The sequence below is a fragment of the Myotis davidii genome, unplaced genomic scaffold, assembly GCF_000327345.1.
Source record: "Myotis davidii unplaced genomic scaffold, ASM32734v1 scaffold252, whole genome shotgun sequence".
NCBI lineage: Eukaryota > Metazoa > Chordata > Mammalia > Chiroptera > Vespertilionidae > Myotis > Myotis davidii.
In genome coordinates this window covers 2,833,751-2,858,965 of record NW_006283768.1, presented here as the reverse complement: position 1 = coordinate 2,858,965, position 25,215 = coordinate 2,833,751, and the positions used below count along the sequence as shown (strand labels likewise).

General features: G+C 43.6%; 1 protein-coding gene across 2 annotated transcripts in view; it reads right to left on the bottom strand.

The window, feature by feature from the left end:
• Window positions 1-25,215, bottom strand: part of UNC5C (unc-5 netrin receptor C) — a 399,182-nt gene that overhangs the window by 15,957 nt on the left and 358,010 nt on the right. For both annotated transcript variants that reach the window (XM_015566112.1, XM_006753893.2), the window contains 4 exons: window positions 21,470-21,638; window positions 17,984-18,217; window positions 4,805-4,954; window positions 2,460-2,624 (listed from right to left, as the gene is read on the bottom strand). In XM_015566112.1, the coding sequence (XP_015421598.1) occupies window positions 2,460-2,624; window positions 4,805-4,954; window positions 17,984-18,217; window positions 21,470-21,638 (718 nt within the window). The remainder of the gene's footprint in view (window positions 1-2,459; window positions 2,625-4,804; window positions 4,955-17,983; window positions 18,218-21,469; window positions 21,639-25,215) is intronic.

Below are 25,215 nucleotides of genomic sequence, written 5' to 3'. Positions count from 1 at the left end.
TTGTTTATGAGTCAGAAGTCTCCTGAAACTCCAGGAGGAAATGATGACCGCCGGGCAGGCTGTGGGAAGAGGGATGGAGAGTCCTGGAGGCTGATGCTCCCCGCCCCGGCTGGCAGAGGAAGAGGGTCTGTAAATACAGCAGAGCGAGGCTTGCCGCACCGCCTGACATTTCATTCCTCACTGCGCCGGAGACAGCCTGGGAGAAGCCGTCTTTTAAATCACACGCTGTCCGCTGTAGTGTTAAAATACGACGATCCGGGCGCGGAGGCTCAGCACACAGCACGGAGCTGAGCCCCGCCAGGGCCTGGGCGAGCTGCCTCTGATCACTCTGCTTATTCTGCGTCCTTTGTTCCCAGCAGGGTATCCACTGGCAAACCACAACCCCGGGGACCAGGGGACCGGATCCCTCCCTGGCACCCTCTTTCCACACAGGGTGCTGGCTTACACGTAGGAGCCTGTGTGCTGTCCCTGTGGTGGGGACTTAGGAAGTGACCAGCTGAACTGCGCGGGGATCACAGCAGAGAAAGGCAAAGGGAGGCAACTAGGGGGGAAATCCGCAGATTTTACTTTTATTTGTGGAACTCTTAGCCTACCCCAGGGAAGGGGACATCTTTTCTGTTTTCTTAATTATCTTCATTGAGGTAGAATTGACATAGAGCCTTATCCTATATAATAAAAGCCTAATCTGCTAAGTGTCTGCTCCACCAGTCAGCTGTTCAACCAATCAAAGCGTAATATGCTAATGATATGCTAAGGCCGCTCAACCCCTTGCTATGATGTGCACTGACCACCAGGGAGCAGATGCTCCAACCGGTAGGTTGGTTTGCCACTGAGGTCCGGCAGATTGGGACTGAGCAAGTTGGGCCGGACACACCCTAGCGCCCTCCCACAGTCCCTCCCTGGTTGGCCAACCTCCCGTGTCTCTTTCCTGCCCCGATCGTGCACTGGGGGGGGGGCGAGGGGGCCCTTGGCCTGGCTGGCAACCTCTCGCCATCCGGAACCTATTGGGGGATATTGCACCAGGGAGCAGATGCTCCAACCGGTAGGTTGGTTTGCCACTGAGGTCCGGCAGATTGGGACTGAGCAAGTTGGGCCGGACACACCCTGGAGCCCTCCCACAGTCCCTCCCTGGTTGGCCAACCTCCCGTGTCTCTTTCCTGCCCCGATCGTGCACTGGGGGGGGGGCGAGGGGGCCCTTGGCCTGGCTGGCAACCTCTCGCCATCCGGAACCTAGTGGGGGATATTGGAGAGCTGCTTTTGGCCCGATCCCACAGGCCAGACCAAGCGACCCCACTGGTGCACAAATTCGTGCACCAGGCCTCTAGTATTATGTATATAATTCAACATGTGTGTAGATTGTGCAATGATCACCACAGTAAGCCTAGTTAACATCCATTCTTATATACAGTTATTTTTTTTCTTGTGATGAGGACCTTTAAGATCTACCCTCTTATCAACTTTCAAAGATGCAATACCTTATTGTTAACGCAGTCACCATGCTGTGCATGATCTTCTCATGGCTTATTTGCTATAACTGGAAATTTGCACCTTTTGACCCCCTCACCCATTTTGCCCACACCCACCCCTGTCTCTGGTATATCTCCTTATATTTGGAGAATGATGTTTCCCAGAGATATTTCCTTTCAACAAGGAGGAAAAGGAAAGAGAAGAAAAAAGGAGGGGTGGGGGCAGAGGCCAGTTTCTCTTCCTCCACCTTAGTAGGCAGCACATGATTCCAAAAAGGTAGGTGAGATCACTAAGGATAGAAGGGAGCAGGGAAGAGAGGTGGCCGAGGTGGGGATCTAGCACATCAAGGGATGCTTTGGGGAAAGTTACTCCATGTGCACATTACTTACATTAACCTTATATTTGGGACTCAGATCTGCTGTAGAACATTAGAACATGATCCTTCAATTTATGTCATAAAAGTAAGACTTGTTTTTCAAAAAGGATTCCCTATTTTATTCCTTTAGTAGAGGCCCGGTGCATGAAATTCATGTACTTGGGGAGGGGGAGGGTCCCTTAGTCCAGACTGCACCCTCTCACAGTCCAGGAGCCCTTGGGGGATGTCCGACTGACAGCTTAGCACTGCTGCAGAGGCAGGAGAGGCTCCTATCACTGCTGCTGCACTTGAGCCCAGCTTCTAGTTGAGCGGTGCACCCCTGTAGGAGCACACTGACCACCAGGGGGCAGCTCCTGTGTTGAGCATCTGTCCCCTGGTGGTCAGTGCACGTCATAGTGAACAGTTGTTCCACCGTTTGGTCAATTTGCATATTAGCCTTTTATTATATAGGATGTATCTAGCTCTCTGTGTTCATTAAAATATCATGTTATTAACAAATAGCACCTATAGAAAGCTTTTAAGGACTTCCTATGTGGCCTGTATCAAGATACCTTTGTACTCCACATTGTCTCTCCTCCCCACAGTCATTCTGTCCCTGGATTTCGGAGCTTCTTACCTCTGAGACGGTGCAGTTGAGCTGGAAGATCTGCCCTTCTCCTTCCACCTGTCGCACACACAGTTTGCAAACCAGCTCCACTGTGTTCAGGCTGAATCTTTCCAGAGTGAAAGTGCAGTGGAGGTTTCTTTGAGACCCACTCCAGATGTGGTAAAAAGGAATTTCCTAAAGGATACCAACGTGTTAACCACAAATGAGTGACTAATACCAAAGGTGAACTATCAGACACTGGGTTGCCAAGTACTCTTCTCAGCATTACACATATTACCTCATTTAATCACAACAGGCCTACCTCTCTATAAATCCATCCCAAACTGCTTTTCGAATGAAAACGCTGAGGCCCAGAGATGTTAAATTCGCCAGCCAAAGCCCCACAGCTAGTAAGTGGCAGAATTGAGACTTGAACCCAGGGAGTCAGCCTCCACAATCTCTATACCAAACAGTCTGCCACTTGTCTCTCATTTACAAAAAAAAAAAAAGCCATTGTAAATGGATTAAATAAAACCTGCACACTCCAGTCGTTGCTCATTAAAAAGAAGCCCTGCTGTGGTGTTCTGCAGAAAAGCAAAGAAGCTCTAAAGGACAATGGGCTGATCCAGGTCCCTTTCATGCCCATATCCTCCCTCTGCACAGGACAGAGGGAAAGCAACGTGTACTGTCGTTGGAAACTGTAGACTCGGTTAGCTGCCCCAGAGAAGCCCTTGGCCTAAAAACACTAAGCCTCTAGCTGGGGCTCCACTGTGCGTGCATTTTCACAAGTCTAGACCCCCTTACAGAGCCCATCCTAAAATCTGTTTCAATAAAGGGAAGAAAAAGTTGATACATAAAAAACGGATGGACAGGTGGCTAAAGGCAGAGAATGAAGTACAAATGAGGACACACTCCCCTCACCTACTTGGTGATTTGGGGCAAGTTACTTAACCTTTCCATGCCTCAGTCTCCTCATCTGCGAAAGAGTAAGCACAAGAATACCTAAGTCAAACACCAGCTGGCGTTAGATAGGTAAACCAAAGTGCATGAGTGGCTGGCTGAGCGTAGGCATTCAGCCAGCCTTCGTTGAACTAATATCAGATAATCATTAGAAACATACGATTTCCCCTTACGATTACACAAAGGAGATTGTTCATAAAAGGGGAAGACTTGTGGACTTTTATGGCAGTTGCAAATTAGGGAGAAGAAGAAAGTAAAGGAAGAGTTTTAATGAGAAAGTTAAAAGCCAGATCTCTCAATCAAGTGCTGAGTGATAAAGAAGACTCTGGCATGCACTCCCATCAAAGCGCAAGACTGCTATCCATTTGTCTCCCACCATGTATGTGTGAGTGTTACACATATGAGAATACGAATGGAGCTGGACAATCTCCCCTTCATTCCTTCTAGTATCTTCATTGACTTACACCAGGAAATCACAACCAGTCCAGTTGCAGTGCTGGCATGGGATGGGATTTACATGCATGTAGACCAGTCTTTGCAGCTTATCGAGGTGTGTCCGCATCTCCGGGACTGGAAATGAGGTTAGAGATCCTGCCACATAGTCTCCTGATAGCTCCGGCTGACAGAGGAGGAGGTGCAAACCCCTGAAGAGTCCCTATGCTCTTTCCACAGGAACATACAATGGGGCTTGGGGTCAGTATGCTAATATTTACTACAATCCTGGCCAGGTTTTATTATTATTTTTAAAATATTTTTATCGATGTTTAGAGAGAGAGGAAAGGAGAGGGAGAGAGAAAGAGAAACATTGATGTGAGAGCAGAGCATTGCTCAGCTGCCTCCTGCACGCCCCCTACTGGGGATCTAGCCTGCAACCTGAGCATGTGACCTGACCAGGAATCGAACCAGCAACCGCTTGGTGCAGGGGATGGTGCCCAACCAACTGAACCACACCGGCCAGGGCCCAGGTTTTATTTTACATTCTATTTCAGTTTCAAAAATGGGGTTTCTTCTAAGTTTTCAAAGTAAAGGTACTCTCCTAGCAAGGCCAAAGCCTAATTGTGTCACGAGGGATAACAGTGTTCTTCTGTTTCTCTTATGAATGCCTTCAAGAGTTTTTAAAATCAAGCCAATGTAAACATTTACCCTGAGAATGTCATGAGGGACTTGGAAGTCTTATTTGCTAACACTAAAACAATGATAGTTCAATTATTTGAAGGAGAATTAAGAAAAAGGCATTCCTTCAAATATGTCTAGAATATTTTTCAAAAATCTCAAATGATCCTAAATTAGTTTGGAGAAACAAGTGCTGATGTATGTCTGATTAACTTCGGAGAAGGGAATATGTTATGTCTAATAAGTGCAGTCCTCCTTCATGGAGTTGGCTCCAAGCCTTTAGCTCATCGTAGGCACCTTACCTGATACTTAGCCAGCAATTTGCTCTTCCAGAGGGAATGGGCGACGTCGTGAATGGACAGGCGCAGGTTGTGGGTGCTGCCTTTGAAATGAAGGGCCTTCGGTTCTTCTAGGAGCTGTCCTCCCATCTGTCTCTCAAGCTGCAAAACTTCCTGCAATGACATGGCCCAAACCGAAAGCTAGTTACTGAATTGTGTCACTTTCATCAGCTCTCTCCTCCAATGAGTGTTTCCTCCTTGCGCCTTCCCGCCACCCTGCTAACTTGTGCAATATGTGACCTCCACTGCTGCAGCCTGGAGGCCCTTCAGCTGAAGCCCCTGCCAGCGTGTATGTGACTGGATCCTACTGACCATCAACTCCGCCTCAGCAATCACACTGTGGGGGGCAAATTCATTACAGAGTGCACTTCCCGATGAACAGCGGACTGCTTTTGCACATACAGGAAAACACCCATAAGAACCTCAGATGGAAAAAAAAAGAACAGAAAAAGAAAAAATAGGTGGAAATATAAATAGATAAGTAGATTTTCAATGAACTTTTCGGGAAAAGGGAAAGTAACTAGCAAACAAACCCGTGTCTTGGACTTGGTAAAACCAGCTCATGAACAAAAATTTGGAATGTTTGGGGGAATTTTTTTTCAATCTTTTGTAGTTTCCATACCTACAGAAATAAAATAGTAAAATTTTGTTTAAAATAATTCATTGCAGGATTTCAAGTTATCAAAAAAAATGAATTGTGTTCACTATGTCTTATTAGAGGAAAATATACTGATGTAGATTGGAAAGGTTTCTCAGTATCATAATTGAACTAAACAATTACTTAGCTTAACTTTCAAAAAGAACATCTCAGTAACTGTGGCTGATAAAAATGCTATATAGCTTTACTTATACTATGAAGATGTAAAACGAAGACAAATTCTATATGTACTTACATCCCTCAAGCTGGTTAATGGGAGTTAATGGGGCATTTCCACTACAGCTGCAATTATCCAAACAGCACCAAACCACAGGTGATCAATGAACAAAATACCCTGGGTCTCCTTTGCTGTCTGCAGCATCCCTGTGCTCACTGTGCACACCTCATGCTTTAAAAGTTTTAGTGACACAAATACGAGGTACATTGCAACCTTTTTTTTAATAGGAGTTCAAGAAAACAACAGATTTTAAAAAAAATGGAATTTTTTTTTTCCTTTGGTGAGATTTCAATAGAAAACATGGGGTTCAATAACAGAGGCCGTTTTACACACATGTATTGGGCCCCTACCAGGATACCAAGCTCACATGGGTCACAGAGGAGAATTGTGACTATGGAACCAGACTGCAGTCCAGTAAGTGCAGGGCTCACCAACATCATTGATTAGATGTAGACAGCTCATTTTAAGCTGCTTCTTTAGCGGTTCTTAGCATCCATCCTCTCTGAGCCAGGCCACTATTCTGAACAAGGCAAGCTGCTGAGCGGTCCTCTAAGGCGTAGGATTTCAGACTGGGTCTGAAATGGTCTCAGACTGGGACTCCCCTAATTAGTGTCTAATGGAAGAGATGAGGCAATAGCACATTGACGGAAAGACCAGCATGGTCCAGCTGCTTGAGAGTATTGACGCTGAGGTTATTCAACTTCTCTGGCTGATGAGTAGCTATTACTTGTGACAGGAGCCTGAGCAGTCAGCCAGCCCCCAACCAGGCAGTTGCCACCCGGACACATATGTTGTGTCATGGTGCCTGGCTCCGCTGTGCCTGCAGCTCGGCAGGCTCTGAGGGACCCCAGTAGCTGCACAGATCCACCCAGCCCAGAACCACATGCTCCTCTTGGACCTCCTCCTACAGCACTTCACACTCCATTCTGGATAAGAAGCCGGCCATGTGGAAATGAAGACGCATAAGAAAAGGGAGGGTTAATTGCAGTTTCTTTTGCTTTAGCAGCCAACTATAATGAGCTAATGTTGATCATGTTCATGCTCAGTGTCTAGTTAGCATAATAGAGAAAGCTGATGTTCCCCGTGAACCTGGCACCTGACAAATTCTAAAGCTAAAATGATGTTTGTTTATAAGCCATTAGAAGAAAAGAAACATAATTAGAAATCTTTGAGATTACAGTCATGCCAATCAATCAGTTCTAGCTTCTTTCCAGTAGACCCTAATTACCTCATCAAGACGTCTAAAGAGCAATCGATAGTAATTATCTGATTACTATAGATCTTCATTATGTCCAAATTATCTCCCTGGGATGTCTGAAAAAAGATGCATTGCATTCCGGGAGGTAATTGTACCCAACAATGTATAATCCACACTCCATTCCTACAATCAACATAGATTGCAGAGGATATAGAGAGCATTGTCAGTTTTCTTGGCAGGGAGGACAATTGAAAAAAAAACCCTAAATTGCCTATTGGCCATGACCTTGAAGTCAAGAAATCTAATGCCACGTTTTAAGCACAAAGTCTGGGTTGGCATCAGCCCAAGACTCAGTCCTTGGCTTTGGCATTGACCTCCAGTCATGGTAAAGAGTTCTTCTTAGCATGGAAAAGGACTGGGCCAGCTTGAGTCCTTTTTAGAGAGAAAGTCCCAAGTAAAGTGCCATTTTATTACATTTTTTAATTTAATTTTTGTAGTTACTTTTTAAAAAAATGACAGTTGATATTGAATATTATATTAGTTTCAGGTGTACAGCATAGTGGCTAGATATTTATATAATTTACAAAGGGATTCTCCCTCCCCGCATAAGTCGCATAAGTCTAGTACCTTCCTGGCACCATACATAGTTATTAAACTAGTGTTGACTATATTCCCTATGCTATAAAGAAAGTGCCATTTTAGACAACGAGACAAGAAAACACACACTTTCCATATTCCTAAGCTCTCCATCTCTCTACCAACCAGGAATGACACTATACTGCTGCCCAGAGCTGGAGGAACCTGCCTTTTCTCCCCTTCAATTGGATGTGAACCCCGGTGAACGATATACTGCCCATCATGCTTAGAGCATCCATGCTCAGAGCAGAGGTCTCTAAACATATGTGATTGCCTATGCCTATCAGCCCAAAATCCTGAGCATGCATTTTTTGAGCGTTATGTTTATTTATAAATCATATACCTATATTAGCATCAACATGTTAATCTATACTAATAAAAGCATAACATGCTAATTAGACCGGACAGCCAAACGACCTTCCAGACATCCTTCCAGATGACCTTCCAGACAAAGCCGGGGCTGCGAGGGCCGAGGCCTTTGCACAAATTTCGTGCCATCAGGCCTCTAGTATATTATAAAAGCACAAACAAAGGCAAACACAGATAATTTATGCTGTTTTTCCCCCTAGGGTGTGCAAACTCCATTTTGGAGATTGCTGGCTTAGTCAGCTGTTCTTTCACTCATACCTTTTGGAGAAATCAGCCCAGGTGTAAATGACTCAGTTAAAAGGATTCTTACTGAACTGAAATTAAATGTGTGTGTGTGTGTTTGTGTGTGTGTGTGTATGTGTTGTTTTTTCCCCCTAAAAAGTAACAACTGGTATCATCACACTCAGGATGTTCAACCTCAAGGAAACAACAAAATAAAGGAAAAGACGATAACTAAAGCACAAATTAAATATATTTAAGTGGAAATTAAAGATATTATAATTAATAAATAAAACAACTCCTTGACAACTAAGATAACCTAAAACCATACATGAGTTGGAGATGACTTGCCACAGACAGCAAATCCCATATATGTTTGAGTTGGAAGACAGAAGAAGCAAGCCCCCTTGATGGGCTAATCAGGCTTTTACTCCATATTGTTATGGTTTAAGTATTATAATTTCAGATATTTTATAGCCGATCCCACTTTAAAATACTGTAACTTGTATTTCAAAAAGGTTGATTTCCGAAATTCCTTCTGCATGAAATTTTGGTTATTATACATATGACACAGATAAGTAAGAGAACATTAAAGTAACAGTTGTCTGAATCGGTAAGATACAGCGTCACAGTTCAGTGCTTTCCTTTCCTTAATCTTCCTGGGCACGTTCATTCAACTTCAATGAAGCCTCATGCTCTGCCAGGAACCATGCCAGGCTCTGGGGCACACAGACAAGTAAGTCCTGGTGCATCCCTGCCACAAGCCACTCAGGGATCATGGTCGGGAGACTGACAGATAAATATGTAACCGCAGCATAGAGTGCTCAGCTCCAACTCAGGCTGCCTTGGGATCCCAACCATTAGGATATCCCATACTTCTTAAAGGAGAATCGGAACAAAATCTATTTAAGGTCAAAAGATTTAGGAATACTTAAGAAAAATCTCATGACCTTGGAAAGAAATGCGGTAATAGGAATCAGGATCATCTAGGCTCTTTATTCTCAGAAATATCAATGCCACCTTCCTTGGCCAAGGTTGTCCTCCCTCCTGGCAGCACCCCACCTCAGGGCCTTGCTTGGCTCTGGGTGACTCTACCTGTTGCTCTGACCTGCTCGCTCTGCTTCTGTAGGAGAGGTCACTTTCTGGCTTTGTCAGCTCCATTTGCACCCTCTAACTTAACTTTTAAAAGACTCTCTCAGGGGTCAGTTATCAACAGAGGTGTTGCTAGCCCATCGCTTCACAGTAACACACACTAGAACCCCCGGAATAATGTCACCAGGAGCAGGCCCCTGTGTGTCAGAGCTTGGTTGCCATGGGCGCCTGAGCGATCCAGTGAGCTGGCTGCGTCCCCAGCGCAGTGGCCACCCAGCACAGGCCCTGGTGGAGGGCTGTATTGATTCAGGGCACCTATGAGGGATTGCACGGAAGGCAGGGACAAGAGATTCCACAGTAGAAACAAGCAGCTTTCACAATAACCAATTAAACCAAGACATTATCCATGTCGAGCCATTAGCCTGGGCCACTTAAGAGCCACAATAAATCCAAGCTGTTTTAAAAGGCTGGACGGACAAAGGGAGCCCTTCTGGCCTACACCCAGCGCTCTCGCTCTCTCCCAGGCTCTGAGATGATAGGCTCTTCCCTCATTACAGGCCGACAGAGCAAGGCCCGTGGGAGGAGCCCCACAGCCCCAACACTCTGGTCCCCTAACCCAGAAGGTCTCAGGGAGGGGTGGGGGCTGGCTACCATAGCATTTGAATTTCCAGCCCGTGTTCCAGGCTCTTCTGCCTTCTTTTAAAATATTATATTTTTTATTGATTTCAAAGAGGAAGGGCGTGGGCGAGAGAGATATGAAACATCAATGAATAGAGAGAATTATTGATTGGCTGCCTCCTGCACGCCCCACACTGGGGATGAAAACCACAACCCGGGCATTGCCCTTGACTGGAATCAAACGCAGGACCCTTCAGTCCGCAGCCTGATGCTCTATCCACTGAGCCAACCCGGCTAGGGCTCCACTGCCACCCTTGTTCCTCCTCCCCGTCCGGGTCCTTCCCAGCCCCGGCCAGTTTCCCGTAAGTGTCAGTCTCACTGAGTGCCCATGAGAGCCCCAGGCGACAGAGCTGCTTAGTCTGAGATTCATGAAGCCGGTACTTAAGAACATGACCACTTTGCCTGAGCGCAGGGCAGTGACTTGATGCCAGAAACCTTGTAAGGTGCTGGGGCCCTGGCTCTGTCCTCCACACTGTGCGCTCACATTTATCCCCTGACCACCACCCCCTGCCAGGAATTGCCTCCTGTCTCGCATCAGCATCACTGCTCTGAATTGTGCCGCCTCCTCTCCCTTGGAGGCACTTGTCTTAGCTTCCAGTTTCTCAAGAGATGAACGTCCTACCTCTGGGTATCTGGCCTTTAGCTTCCTTCTATGTCTGGGTCTTGTTTTCCCTCTCACATCTCTCCTACCACGCCTTTCCCTTTCTTATTAGAAATCTTATCAGGAGAGAAAGGAAGATGCCGATGATGAAGGTTAAATCTCACATAACTCATTAAAATCTCGTCTGCAAGAGAAGGTTGGAGGAGGTTAAAGCCGGGCTGTTTGTGGTGCCTTGCTTCTCTCCCGGTATTGTCTGGATGAGATCCGTCTGCACACTCTTTATTCTTGACGGAAACACAGAGCCCTGAATCAGCCGCATTCAGTGCTGCCAGGGAGCCTGGGGACAGCGCCAGGACCTGAGCAGGTGGAGGCAGCTCCTGTGGGCAAACCACCAGTAATACCACCCAGAGTGGGAGCGCAAAGGGCAGTGAATGAAACCGCGGCCAGCCTGGCACTCCGGGGGGTCTGTTTTTGTCGGACTATACTGTTCCCTCGAGAGGAACCCACACTCCACGTCCGGTCTAGGGCTCTGGACCAAGCACCAAGGGCCGAGGTGGGCCGTTCCAGACCTGTGCCCACCTTCCCCATGCTTCTGCCATATGGACACAGAGCTCTGGGGGCACAAAGAACAAACTGGCAAACGTTTGTTCAGCATGCCACGCCTGTTAAACCTCGAAAGACCAACCTCCAAGGATTGTGCTGACTGGTGTTTTAAAAAAATCACATCTCCCATCAGATTTTAGGGATCCTGCTTTGCTCCTATTCGTTCTTCCATCCCGTGTTGAAAGCTGCCCTTGTTGTTCAGGGATGAGGGGTTTCTGTCTTTGCTATGAAGCTGGCACCACGGTGGCTGTCACAGCTGGGGGCCTGCACGCTTCCAAAGCAGAGGCCAGAGAGAGCGCCATCCTTCCCTCCTGCTCCCTGCCAGCTTTCCAGGGTCACTGCTCTCAGCTCCCACATGCCCATCCTCCTCTGGCCTCAGGCCTCTGGCTGCGGAGCTGGCCGCGTGGACATCTGACTGTCAGCGGCCTGGTCTCCCCCACCTGGCTCTTGTCACCGCTGCTGGCATCAGGCCTGGCCATGCTACTCTCTCTCCCACTGCTCACGCTGGGGGGCTCTGCCCTCCCCCTGAGTTTTTCTGCCCTACTTCACCCTAATAATAAGGCTGGGCTCCTCTGACCACGTGCAAACACTTCCCAGCAAGCCACCCTGTTTCCAGGACTCTGCCTGCTGCTCCCACAGCTGCCGCCGCCACGGATGCTTGGTTTAAGCTGCAGGTGCTCCGGGTTTAGTAGGGTCACGATTTGCCACGGAGGGGGCATCAGAAGGACACCAATGAGGAAGGCACCCGGAGGCAGCACAACAATAACACCTTTTACGGGCTTCCTGACTGTCTATCCATTCAGCCCCCAAAACTGAATGTCACACAGTCCTTAACTGGATTTCCTACTTTATTTCATTTTCAGCATTTCTCTTATTTTTTTTCCTATTTTTTAAACAAAATATGATATTTCACAGAGTTACTGTACCAAAGCTGTAGCCTAATGTAGTGCATGTGAAAAACGGAGCAATGCAAAGAAGAGTCTTCTCATGGCAAATGACTACATGAAGAAAGCCACCCTATATTAATACCCATTTCTTTGTGTCGCATAGGCATATACATTTGCCAGAAATTCAATAACCATCACAGACGGCCCAGCTCGTATGCAAATAATTCCTCTTTTGGGTTCTGAACCTCGGAGTTCAGGATAAACCCCTTTATTAACATAGAAAAAAAATCTCATAAATTATGCCATTATAATAAGGGGGGCAGAAATTACTTATTTACACATAGATGAATGTTTCTCCTGGAGTGTTTTTAAACTTATTACAAATATAACCTTGTTCTCTATTAATTTCTGGCTTATTATCACTAGGATTTAAGTCTTTGCAAATAATGAAATGAAAAACACCAATATCCTTAATTTAATCACCTGAACAGGAGGGAAGGAGGAAAGCTGTAGTAACACCCAATACCACCTTTTCAATAGATGTGACCTCTAAGGAATTGGCTCTAAACTTCTCTCAGGATTCTCAGCATCTTCATCTCTTTCCAGGAACTCAACTTGCACATGGCTGTCACAGTTCCTTCGAGCACATGAGCAGGGGAAAACAACAACCCAGGTGAAAGGGGTATGAAAGAATTCATTTGTCTCCCAGCAGCCTTGCCTTTCCCTCCAGCAGTCACTGCTGGCATTCTAATTCTACATCAGTGCTTCCAAATTGCTAAATTGCAGCTTTTAAGTTTCAGGTGATCATTTTTGCCCTCAGGCTTAACAAAACTCAAGGAAATTGTTATGAAAGCTGCTGAAGTGCAAGCGGTGGGTGGGAAGATAAAAGAATGCAGCAGGGTTGCTTGAAACTAATGCAGTGGTCTTGTCCCTCCAACCCCCATCCCCATGGACAATATAAGTGGAAATTCGTATTCTGGCTATGTTCCGCTCCAGACATCATCTTCTTCCAAGAGCTCTCTGGACGGTGGGGTCCTTCGCCTTAGAAGGAGAGCTCCACTGGGCTCCCCATTCTGCCTTAGCCCAGCATTCTGTGAGGGTTCCTGCAATTCAGAAAGAATCCCCAGTGCACAGCCATAACTGTAAGAAAATATCAAGTCTGGGGAGACCCACTTTGGGGCAGCATTTGCTGTGCTGGAGGTGTAGGTGGTAGAGGAAGGAGAGAATTAAAGCACAAACAAGGAAGCGGGGCTCCTTTTCATCAGAGCCCAGACTAGGTGCGGAGAGGCTGAAATGAAAGGTTTCAAGGGTAAAGGACAGCAGCTGAGGGAGCATCCCTTGGGTGGCTCAATATTAAGTCTTTGTGAAACACAAAGGGGCTGTGATAAAATCAGGGACTTGGAGAGAGCAGGAGAGACTTAGGAGAAGTGCTCTGTGAAATCTGATGTGTCAAGGAGGGACAAATGAGGTCTGGCCTGTGTGGCTCAGTTGGTTGGGCATCATACTGTGCACCAAAAAGTTGCCGGTTTGATTCCTGGTCGGGGCACATGTCCGGGTTGTGGACTCGATCCCTGGTAGGGGGCATCAGTGTTTTTCTCTCTCTGCCCCTCTCCCTTCCTCTCTCTCTAAAAAAACAAATCAATAAAATATTTTAAAAACTATATATATGAATGATAAATGAAAAGATTGTGGAGAATCAGGGGGAAACATAGCTTAGGGCAGATATCTTGAGATTACAATAGACTCAATTAGCAATTTATGAATTTTTAGAGCAACTCAACATCCTGGAAGTAGAAGTTGAAGGCTCGTTCGGTGGAGGTCCTCTTTAGCTATGGAAATGAGAAAAACCTGCAGCAGTTCCAGATGGTAAGACATTTCAGAATGGGAGTGAGTTCCCTGTGGATATGGCTAGGAGCAGATAAGGGTTTGTGGACCAGGAGACTGCAAAAGGTTGAGGGGGTTCTTCCTTAAGAACAGAGGGAAGTTGCTTGCACCTTGTGTATAAGAGCTGGAAGGTCATGTGATTGTGGTCAGAAAGGAGCAGCTTCATAAATGGAGACCTGGGTGTGGTTGTAATGAGGGTTAAATCTAGAGTGTGTCTACACTGGTGGATAGATAATAAGGGATGATGGGAAAGCTACTAGAATAAATCTGGGCAAAGGAACTGTAATTAAGTGGTGATTTTGAATCTGAGAGGATGCTGGGAATAAAATGGGTAGAAAAGAAACAACACAAGGCAGGTACTACTAGCGTGGGGATATATAGGGTGGGGCAGAAGTAAGTTTACAGTTGTGAGTATGGGAAACACAGAGTTTACTCTTGCATTGTTACTTATAAATTACAACCTACTTTTGCCCCACCCTGTGTATTAAGGGTATTCTGCACCAAGGAACTAAAATGGGTAATGAATAACAGAGTAACAGAAGAAATAATAACAGAGCAGAGAACTAGTTCCTGAAATACAGCGATGCCCCAGAAGTGGTCATGGGGTGTGAGAAGTATTGGCACTTTTCCCTCCTGGTCCTGTGGTTAGAGGGTGTCGTCCTGACTATAGGGATTGTGAGAAATGTCAGGTTGCAGTTAATGTGAACAGGTAAAAGAATGGGGGAGAGAATGATTTGAGGATGTAGGAAAGTTTGTCCTTAACAGCATTAAAGTTCCAAAAAGATCTGTGAAAGCGTTTTGGATAATAGTTCTGAATCTTGGTTGCACAATGGAATTATCCAGGAAGTGCAGAAAACAAAAATACTGTACGAACAAAAACCAATACCCAGGCCAATTAGATCAGAACTTTTGGGTTGGGATCCCAGAGCAAATCTTTTTTAAAGCTCCCCACCTGGCTCCTATGTGTGTGGGATAGAGAACTACAGATTTAGGAAGAGCATAAGTGAGAAGTGGAGCTGGGAGCGGGCTAAAGAAGGAGGAGGTATTTGCAAAAGACAGTGTTTATGGATCGCAGACAATAGAGAAGTAGGGATATGGTAGAGAGACTGGTAGGGAACCCTGGCAGGCAGGGTGCCAAAAAGGCAGAACTGAGGTAATGAAGGGCCTTTTTCTGAGTTTATCGGCCCCCGGTTTCCAATTCCAGTTTGGTTGTGGCTGAACAAATTGTCTCCTTGTTAAGTTACTCAACTTAGACCGCTCACCTGTAACTAGGATTTTGGCATTTCTGCACTATTCAAAGGCCATGAGGTATAAGACGCCTTATCCATTATTCATGTTTGTTTCAGGCTAAGTGCTAGATCCCCAGATGCTGAGAATTTGTAGATGTCTACTTGGAAAGCACTGACCACAACACAAACTGCTCTTGGGTTGTTTTCACGGCTTAAACCTGTGCATCAGTCTTTCTTGGTGTTGACCACTAATTAAAATAATCAAAATTATTTGTAGAACTATTATTTTGTTTGCATGGATTTGTGTGTGTCTGTTGGGAAGAAAGGTCAAGAGTGCCTGAGTGTAAGAACTATGTGTGTGAATACAAAATACATCTATCAAATAGTTCAAGTATGATGTAGATCTTCTGCAACGATTTTTCTTGGAATCATTAAAAACATTCACCTTAATCAGATCCCATGACTCCTCTACAAATGCACTTTTCCCTAAGAAGAATTTAAGCCTAGGATGATTTCTATCCTGACAGAGCCTTAGAAGTATCACATTTGCAAAGAATATAAAAGAAATAACCTGAGGCTTTACACTTGAGCTGTGTGTTCACATCATTTATTCAACATCAGAAACTCCTACAGGCTCAACCATCAAAAATATATCCAGTGACTGACTGTCTCATTCTCTTCATGGACCCAACCCGCCACACTCAGTCTTCATGACCCAGAAATACTCTCTGGATAGAAACACCAGAAGGAAATACCCTGATTTTTCAGAAAAATTGCTTTACTTGACACATTTTTCTTCCACTTCTCGTCTTCCTTCTCCGGGTGCTCATCCTTCAGAAGCTCCTTTGAAGGCTTCCATTCATCCTCCCTTGCAAAGCCAGGGCTCCCCTTTGGTCCCTACGATCTAGGGCAGGCATGTCAAACTCGAGGCCTGTGGGCTGCTTGCCTCGTTTAAACAAGGAAGTGGCCCTTTGAGAAACCCACTTTAGGATTGGAGAGTCCAGAGTGCAGCCAGAGGCCTGGGAGTGAGGCTTGGACTCTACACTCAATAGCTGTGTGACCTAGAGCGACTTACTTAACCTTTCTGTGCCTTGGATTACACTTTTTAAAAATGGGATAATGAGCCCTAACCGGTTTGGCTCAGTGGATAGAGCGGCAGCCTGGGGACTGAAGGGTCCCAGGTTTGATTCCGGTCAAGGGCATGTACCTTGGTTGTGGGCACATCCCCAGTAGGGGGTGTGCAGGAGGCAGCTGATTGAGGTTTCTCTCTCATCGATGTTTCTAACTCTCTATCCCTCTCCCTTGCTCTGTAAAAACTCAATAAGATATATTTTTAAAAATAAAAATGGGATAATGCTATCTTATAGGGCTGTTGTGAAGATTACGTGGGTTAATAAAAAATATTTAGAAACTTGTCCAACACATAGCAAGTTCTCAGTTAATGTTTATTATTTTTATTATTTTCTCCCTCTACTCTCCCTTGATATTACCTTTTATCACCATGAATGACAACTATCAATATACAATTGGTTCCTGAGTCTCTATCTCAGGATTTACTCTGTTCAGAGAGCCACACCCATATTTCTATGCCGTGGGCATTTTTGTCCTGGTATCTAATTCCTATCTTGAACTCAATACCCTCAAAGCAAAGGCACCATATCACACCCTGAGCTGCTACTGATCACCTGGGTTTGCTACTGTGACTTGAGGCAGGCTTGCTCCATGCATTCAGTGTTCGTTAGCAGGTCCTGCAAGAGCTACTTGGACAGGACCTTCCACACCTATCCTCTTCTTCACATGCCTCTGTCATCACCCCAGGTCTTACATGCTTTTCTTCTTAACTTGACTCTGTCTTTCCACTGACATCAGACTAAGATTTAACATCTATTTCCAATCATGTCTTCCTTCTGTTTACATTTCTCCAGTGAATCCCGTTAACTCAAGAAACTGAATCTCAACTCCTCTAGCTGGCAGTCAAGGTTCACCCAATACAACTCCCATCTGTCATTCTACTATGCACCAATTGAGTCTGTATTCAGTGTCCCCTTCGTTTCTTCATGCTGTCGCCTTCACCTTATAGTTTTTCCCCCCATTTTTACTGGTCAAACCATATTTTCTCTAGGGCCAATATAGAATGTTAGCTTCTCTTCATATTTACTTAAAATAATATGATGCCTCCCTCTCTTGAACTTCCACAGAACTTTGCACTCATCTACGGTATTTATCACACTCTGGCTTGTCCCCTAGTCCTTGGCATGCTTCCTTTATTCCTCTTTTTAGATTGTAACTTCTCCAAAGGCACTTACTACATCCTTGACAGCTTCAAATGGGATCAAATGAATGGCAATAATGGCACCAGGTATTAAGCTTATTTATACTTCAAAGCAGCAGCCTGTTGTCAAATGCTAACCCTCTCCCTGGCAGTCCTCATAAAAAGAATGGGAAAGCATATAAATGCAGTAGCACACAAGAGGAACATACAGTGTGAGCAATTATGCCAATTCCTTTTATAGAAAGAACACAGCTGAGATAAACATGGAAGCAGATCATTTACCAGCCACACGTCTCCTTGCCAAATTCTCCCTTCTTAATTTTTCATTAAAGAAAATCAAGGAAGGTAAACAAAAGTAGCCCTTGGGAAGGATCAGTGTAGTGGAAGCAGCTCATTTATCAGCCTGGTCTTAGAGAAATGTCTCATTATTTTTTAAAAAAAATGCATCTTTTGAGGCTGAACACTTGTGTCCACACACTGGGATGCGCGCGCGCACACACACACACACGCACACACACACACACACACACTTACTCTAGGTGTGCACAGCCAACCTTTGGGGTGAAGGTGAAAAGGGCAGGTCAGGCAGGAGCCGCTTACCTTCAGGGCATCTTGGGTGTCATCCAGACAGTAGACTCGGACGCTGTACTCTAGAGAGGAGCAGCAGAGTGGCCCGAAGATGGCCAGCTTGAGGCGCTTGGCGGCCCCTTTGGTGATGGACTGCCCGACCAGGGTGTAGGTGCTGAGGTTCTCTGTGAGGAGGTGGCAGGCTTCTGCATCCAGCTGAATGTAGCAGGGGGTGGTGAAGTTCTCCTCTCCCACCACCACCACATCCTGTAGGACAAGAGGGAAGGGGGTCTGGCTGAGCACAGAGGACACTGATGCCAATCAATGGTGGTAGAGGCCGCAGGACCTCTTCTCCTGAATTTGCTTATGAATTTCCCTACTCTTTTTCTTTCTTTCCCAGGCTTTATTATCCCTCTATTTCCATCTGTCTTTGTTATCTCCCTTACTTCCGTTGCCTTTACTGCTTATATTCTTTATTTAGATGCCATTCATTTAGCATGTTTTGATCTGAGAATCTATATAAAATTCCAAAGCAAATTCATGAACTATCTTTTTTTTCAGTGTAGCTGTATTTATTATGTGTTTATGAGAATTTAATGTTTTAATCTCCAAAATATTTTTGAGACCAATGTAATTATAGCAGTCATTTTTTTTCTTTTTCCTAAAAATCTAGGGTTTGAAAATAATTAGAAAACTTAAGGAATCATGCAATATCATTCTACCGTGTTCTTCCAAACTCACCTGCCAATTACTTTCTAAAGAAAAACAACTATTTTTCCTCAATAATTTGTCCAGCTGGACTCTACAGAAAGCACAGTATGGCCAACTCTATGCCTTTAGGACAATTTTCTGTGTTAAGAAAATTCCACATGCTTCCCAAAGCATCAAGGTAATGGGGAGACAATAAGGAGTGGTGGAGACTGTGGTAAAGCACAGCAAAGGCCTGTCTAAAGAGTTGAGTCTCCACTTGACTTCAGCCCTTTGCAGCTTTACATAAACTTAGGGCTACTGAGCATACAGCCTTTAATTTTTCAAGAGAAACTGGAAGTTTAGATATTTATGTGAAATCGCCCTTTTCATTAATTCAAACTAAAAGAAAATTTCATGTGGGAAAAATAAAATACATGTGCAGGTATAGCTCACCCTCTGCATTAGGCTATTCATCTCCACAGAGGCAGGAATTATATCTACTTTGCTTCCCACTGTGTCTCAGTGGGCCTGGCTGATGGCGAGCAAATGGTTATTTGTCCAAAAAATGAAGGCATGTTTCAACATAAATTGAGTCCCTGGGGCTGGACAAAGATATGAAAGAAGTGGCCCCCTGAGGTGGCTGTTTCTTAGTTAGGCCTTGCAACGTCATCTGAGCTCCAGGTCTTTTCATAGCATCCATGAAATCATTTCTTCAACTGAACCTGTACCCACAGATGAAGTTCAACCTGAATGGGAAAAGCTCAGTGTCTCCAGGTTTATTCCCGCCTGAAGGGACACCTGGAAAGCAACTGCTTTCTCTAGCAGGGTGAACACTGGCCTCGGGCATCATCTAATAACGGCATGTTACAGAAAGCCTTCTGGAGGATATGGTCAAGAATATAGATGTCCCTGTCCCTGTCCCTGTCCCAAATATAAGTGTTTGCATAAGGACTGTCCTCTTCTCTTCACATCTCTTTCTTTTATTAGTATTGATGTTATTATTATTATTACTCAAATTATTATTATTCACTTTACCCAGATATAGTGTAATTGTGTAGAGAATTGTGCAATTTCGGGTCACTAATTGTGCAATTTGAACTACTTTGGAATGTTTTTGAGATAAATTATTTAAAACTTAATTAAATTAAAGTTAGATTTGGTTAAGTCTGGTCTTAACATAGAGGCTATTCCTAGACTTCAATCTTGGACTGGAGGTCCTCTAACAAGGAGTGATCCCCTCAAGTGGCTGAAAGAACATGTCCATAGAAGGAAATTCCAGTTAATTCAGGGATGCCCTGCTGCTCTTCGAAGCCCAATATGACTTTTTCCTAAAATATTAGGTATAGTTTGTTCAAATGTTTCTTTCCTAAAAGAAAAATATGGTATGTAATCACAAATACGTAACATATAGATTGGATACTTGTCTTTGTAATGATTACACAAAAATACAAGGGTAGCTTTTTAAAAGTATTCAATTTACAAAATTGTTCTGTTTTTGATAAAAAACGTTCCTGAAATATGTTTTCCTGAGAATAATCTAAAATGTAATTTTTAGTTGGCTATTTTCCATATAAAAACAGACACTGTTTATTCAAGGGATAATAATGAAAATATACAAACGTTTAAAAAGGTATTAGGTCTAAAACTTTCATGGGAAACATAACAAATCCTCCGGCACTTAACTGCGGGTGCTAACGGAAGGGTTTTGAAGTCAGGAACAGGATTTTCTTGAGGCACTGTCCTCCAGCACTGAGGGTGGCAACAGCCACAGAGAGGCAAGATGCCACAGGTATGCCTTGTTCTAGTGGAGCTCAGAAGACTGTTTCTGTAAGAACCTAACACTATCTGAGCCAGGTGCAATGTTTCTTGACCTGTAAATTTAAAATTTATATATATTCACCAAAACATGTATTCGCACTTTAATAGCTGATAGCTCAATTGATGTTTTTTTTTTCTTTTTAGCCAGACTAAGCTTTGAACAGAGAAAATTCATCCTAATATGCTACTGGAAGTTTGAAAATGTAGTTGAAGTTCAAATACTACCTTTATAATTATTCAAGTGTGTATACATTTCCGGGGACACAAAGTACCCCCCAAAATGTCTACACATTTTAACAGCTGATAACTCACTTAATTTTCACTCCTTTTCAGGGGTAACTGATTTAAATAATGGGTGAAGCCAGACTAAGCTTTGAACAAAGAAAATTTAAGCACTAGATATTTTTATGGGGACACAGAAAAGATAAAGTTCACGGTATAAAACCGGCAACAGCTGATGAATCGAGGACACACAAATACGGAACAAAATGATGCTTGATGTTTGTGATTCCATTGCTTCGCATTATCAACAGTGCCTGGACCAGAACGGTCATCGGTTTGAAAACAGGCATTGATTAAAAATAATGTATTCATTTCTGTAGATTCTTTCCCATTTTGAAAATGAACTGTATGTTCATAAACACTGACTTTATAATCAAAGTGTATACAAAGAAATTTCCCTTCCTGAATAGTATAGTATGTATATTCCAAAATGTGTAAGATTCCTAAGGGCACTTTCCCTATGAGCTAGCTCATGCTTGACCATAATTTTCTGTGTCTACCAGTCAACAGATAAAGCATTCAATAAACAGTCAGTCTGTCTTTTCCCCTTCCTGCCTCTCTCCCCCCGTCCCCTCTCTTTATCCCCTTCCTCCACTTTCTCCTTCATTTTGAGTGTAAGATAAAATTCCATCCATGTTTTCTTTGAAAAATAAAAGCCTTCCCATGCTTGGTCCTGCTTATCTGCATGGATTGCTCCTGAATTCCATCTTTATCCCAACAGCAGCTCACCTCCCACTGCCCCTGTGCTGCCTGGTTCTTGAGCTGTATCTTCCAGTCCTCGGTGTTGGGATCTGCGCAGTGGTGCATAGTGAGGATGACTGGGCGGGTCAGCAGGGCTCCCGGAGGCCCACAGCTCACCACAGGGGTCAGGAGTGTCTGAGTGTCTTCCATGGGTGGCCTAGGAGAGCAGAGAACAGCATCAGTGACATTTCCATAGCATTTATGTGTATGTACTCTGAGATTTCAGATCTAAAATTGAACATTTTTTGTTGGAATTTTTTTTTTTGAGGGGGGGAAATGGGAGTTAAGGCAGAACCAAATTGGAAGACATGCTCTTTATACTGAGACTTTGATCTTGCCAGACTGGAGGTCTTTATGATAACAGTGGGTCTGCCAGCATCCCTTTGATCCCTTCCCTCAGATACAGGTCTGCCTTTGGTGACTTCCTTTGAAATTCATGTACAGATAATTTCAGGATGGAATGAGAAGAAACAGTACTTATGAGGTTACGTAACCATGCTTTCTGGTAACACTTGCCATTGGTCTCACAAGGTTTTAAGTACTTTGGTGTTTTGGGGACCTAACTTGAAAAAATACTTCAAAAATATCACTTAAAAACAAGGACACCCTAGAGCTAAACTTCCTCCAAATGATTTTCGGGAATAATTCAAGTTAGTACAGTAAATTCATTCTTTCAAAAGTGACCAGACAGACTCTAGAATTGTATTTCTACAGTAATTTAAAATGAAATCTCTCTCCTTGTATACTTCATATTATGAGAGCCTAAATGGAAAAAAAAAACAACCCTTAAAGATCCAAAATCTTTATTTCATATCTCCCTTTTTAATTGCCTTAAATATTTTCTCCGACAAGATTGTAATCAACAAACAAATGGATAAATTAACCCAAGTTATCAGTTGGCATGTGAAGATGTAGTCCCAAGATGTTGCGTGGATTGCCCAAAGTCTCACAGCTAACAGCTCTATCGCTGGGACTAGGACCAAGCAATGTCTTCTCAACAACAGTTCTCAGTATTACTCTGTCAGGCAATGTGGCTTAAGGAATCATTGACTCATATAATTTTAGAGGAGGAAGGGCCCTTGGGATCAATAAGTACCATCTTCTGTTCAAAGCAGGAGCCTCTCTATAATATGCTGACATGTGGTTTTTAGTTTTTCAAATTTTTTTCATCCATTGATTTTAGAGAAAGAGAGGAATGGAGGGAGGGAGGGGGAGAGAGAGAGAGAGAGAGAGAAACATCCACCTGCTACTCTACCCATCCATGCACCTATTGGTTGCTTCCTGTATACACCCCAACTAGAGATGGAACCCACAACCCTGGTGCATCAGGATGTCACTACGATCAACTGAACTACCTGACCAGTGCTGGTTAGTGCTTTGACACATAAAAAATTGTAGTCCACGACTGCTGAGGCTCATTTAATCTATTACCAACTTACATATACAATGCATTCTTATTTAGAATGAACACAATCTCTCTTCCTGACACCTCTCAAGAAATCCTTGACCTGCTTTCTTTCTACTGTGGCATGAAAGCCTTTCAAATATTTAGAGATTGTTACCATGTCTCTAAAAAAGTCTTCTGTATTTCAGAGCAAACATTCTCTCAATTCCTTAATGTTTTAAACTTCAGCTAGAAAATCATGGTTTCCTGCTCTCTCCCTATATTTCTATCTTCACTTTCATATAGATGTCTATCCGTGTTTCACTATCTTCACTAAAGTGGGTCATCTTGGAATGAATGTAATGCTCAAGTAGGCAGTACAAGGGGACTACTATTTTCTGGGTTTTGGAATATGTAGTTTTATCAATACCTCACAAAATCATTGCCTTGGGTTATTCTTAATCAAGTAATTATTTATAAATATTTTTAGCATGCTTGAGTTAGATGGGAAGATGGATATAATATGGTTAAACATCTTCTGTATAAAATGAGGCAATAAAGCCCCAAGAAGGTTGGGTAAGTTGTTAAACTAACCAATCTATGTATTTCTAACATGAGAGGCTCTTAGGCTAAGTCTCAATAGTTATGTGTTTGCAATGATGATGGCTTTTGAACCTATGTACAGAAATTTATAGTTAGCTATTTAATTTCTCCTTAGTAGTTTCAAGCAAGATTTCACGACATCTATTTCTTAATGCTATGTCTTTCCTCCAAATATTGGCTGTCTCATCCAGTCTTTTACCCTCCATAAATCTGATATGCCTGCCACTTCTGTTCTCATTCCAATCACTGATAACATTGTAATACAAGAATAGGGCAAGAGACAGAGACCTTTCCAAGGGCACCACTTGCAATGTCTCTCCGGCCTGACATCAATACTCCGAGTTCGTTAGTTCAGCCAAATATAAACCCATTAAAATGTACATTGTCTCGTTCACCTCTTTCCATTTCGTTCATGTGGATATTGCAGGGACATATCAAATTCCTTTATAATGGCCATGGGCACGTCACATGGATTTTTCTCATCTTTACTTGTGGTTCATATATTAAATACTACATAACCTAGAAGTTAACTTATCTCTATGGCCTCATTTAACACTCAATGAGCGATAGCAGTTGTTATATTTTTTTTTAACACCGATGGAAGAAAATTCTCCACGGAGCGCTCATGTTTTTTGCACGTTCCTATCTTCGCAAAGCAGTTGCATAGCACACACCTTGGAAGATAAGACAGTGCTCAGCTCTGGAGTAAATGGTAGACATGCCTACTTCTCATGATAAGTCTCAGGTTCCCTGGGCCCAGGAGTCCTTTCCCTGAGAGGCAACCAGCGGGTGTGTAGGTGTTGTTTATCCCTCGTTGCATCACTCCTGCAGAACCTGGGCTCGGGAAACTGGCCCAGCAATGAGAATACTCTGAAGAGCGCTGTCCTTGTGAGGAATGAACTGCACTTTGTCCCTGATTAGGATTCTTGTGCCATGTGTCAGCGTCTACAAAACTGGCAGACTACGTGGTAGCTCACAAATAAGGTTAAATCTGAGAGATTCCTTAGTTCTTGACAATTATTTTTATAAGTTCTGAGAACTCAACTAAAACTTGGCATATTTTTCCCTTAATAAAACTCGGCTGTTACTGCTTCCTATCTCATTCTAAAATTTTACTAGCATCTCGCCAACCTATGGCTTTCCACCCTTCCATTTAGGAAACCAACACAGTTTTTGACTCCTTTTCGTCTTTTAAATCATCTCCATTCTCACTGAATAACAACACAGTTTTATTAAATCTAAAGTTATCAAAGTACTTGAAAATGTACTTATATTTGGACTTTAAGGTTATTGGCAGCTTAAGAATTCCTTACTATCCCCTTTGCCCCTTCATTTTCATTTCCTCTTAACCTAGTTTTCCCTCCTTCCTTCCAATCTGAAATGCATTCTCTTAGATCATGAGTGAAGCTTTGCTTTTATTGTGTCATAGTTAATATTACAGCCTCTGCCCTGAGCTTTTTGAAATTCGACTTTTCCTACAAGAGACAGTGGAGATGGGGAAGCAATGATTGCATTTTCCTAAGCACTACTCTTACCTTTTAGTTGCAATGATACCTTGAGCATTAAACTTTTCTAAAAATATATTCTATGTAATTTAATTTTTAAAATGAATTTATTGGGGTGATATTGGTTAATAAAATTATATAGGTTTCAGGTGTACAGTTCTATAATACATCGTCTGTATATTGTGTTGTGTGTTCACCACCCAAGTCAAGTTTCCTTTTGTCACCATTTATCCCCGCCCCGC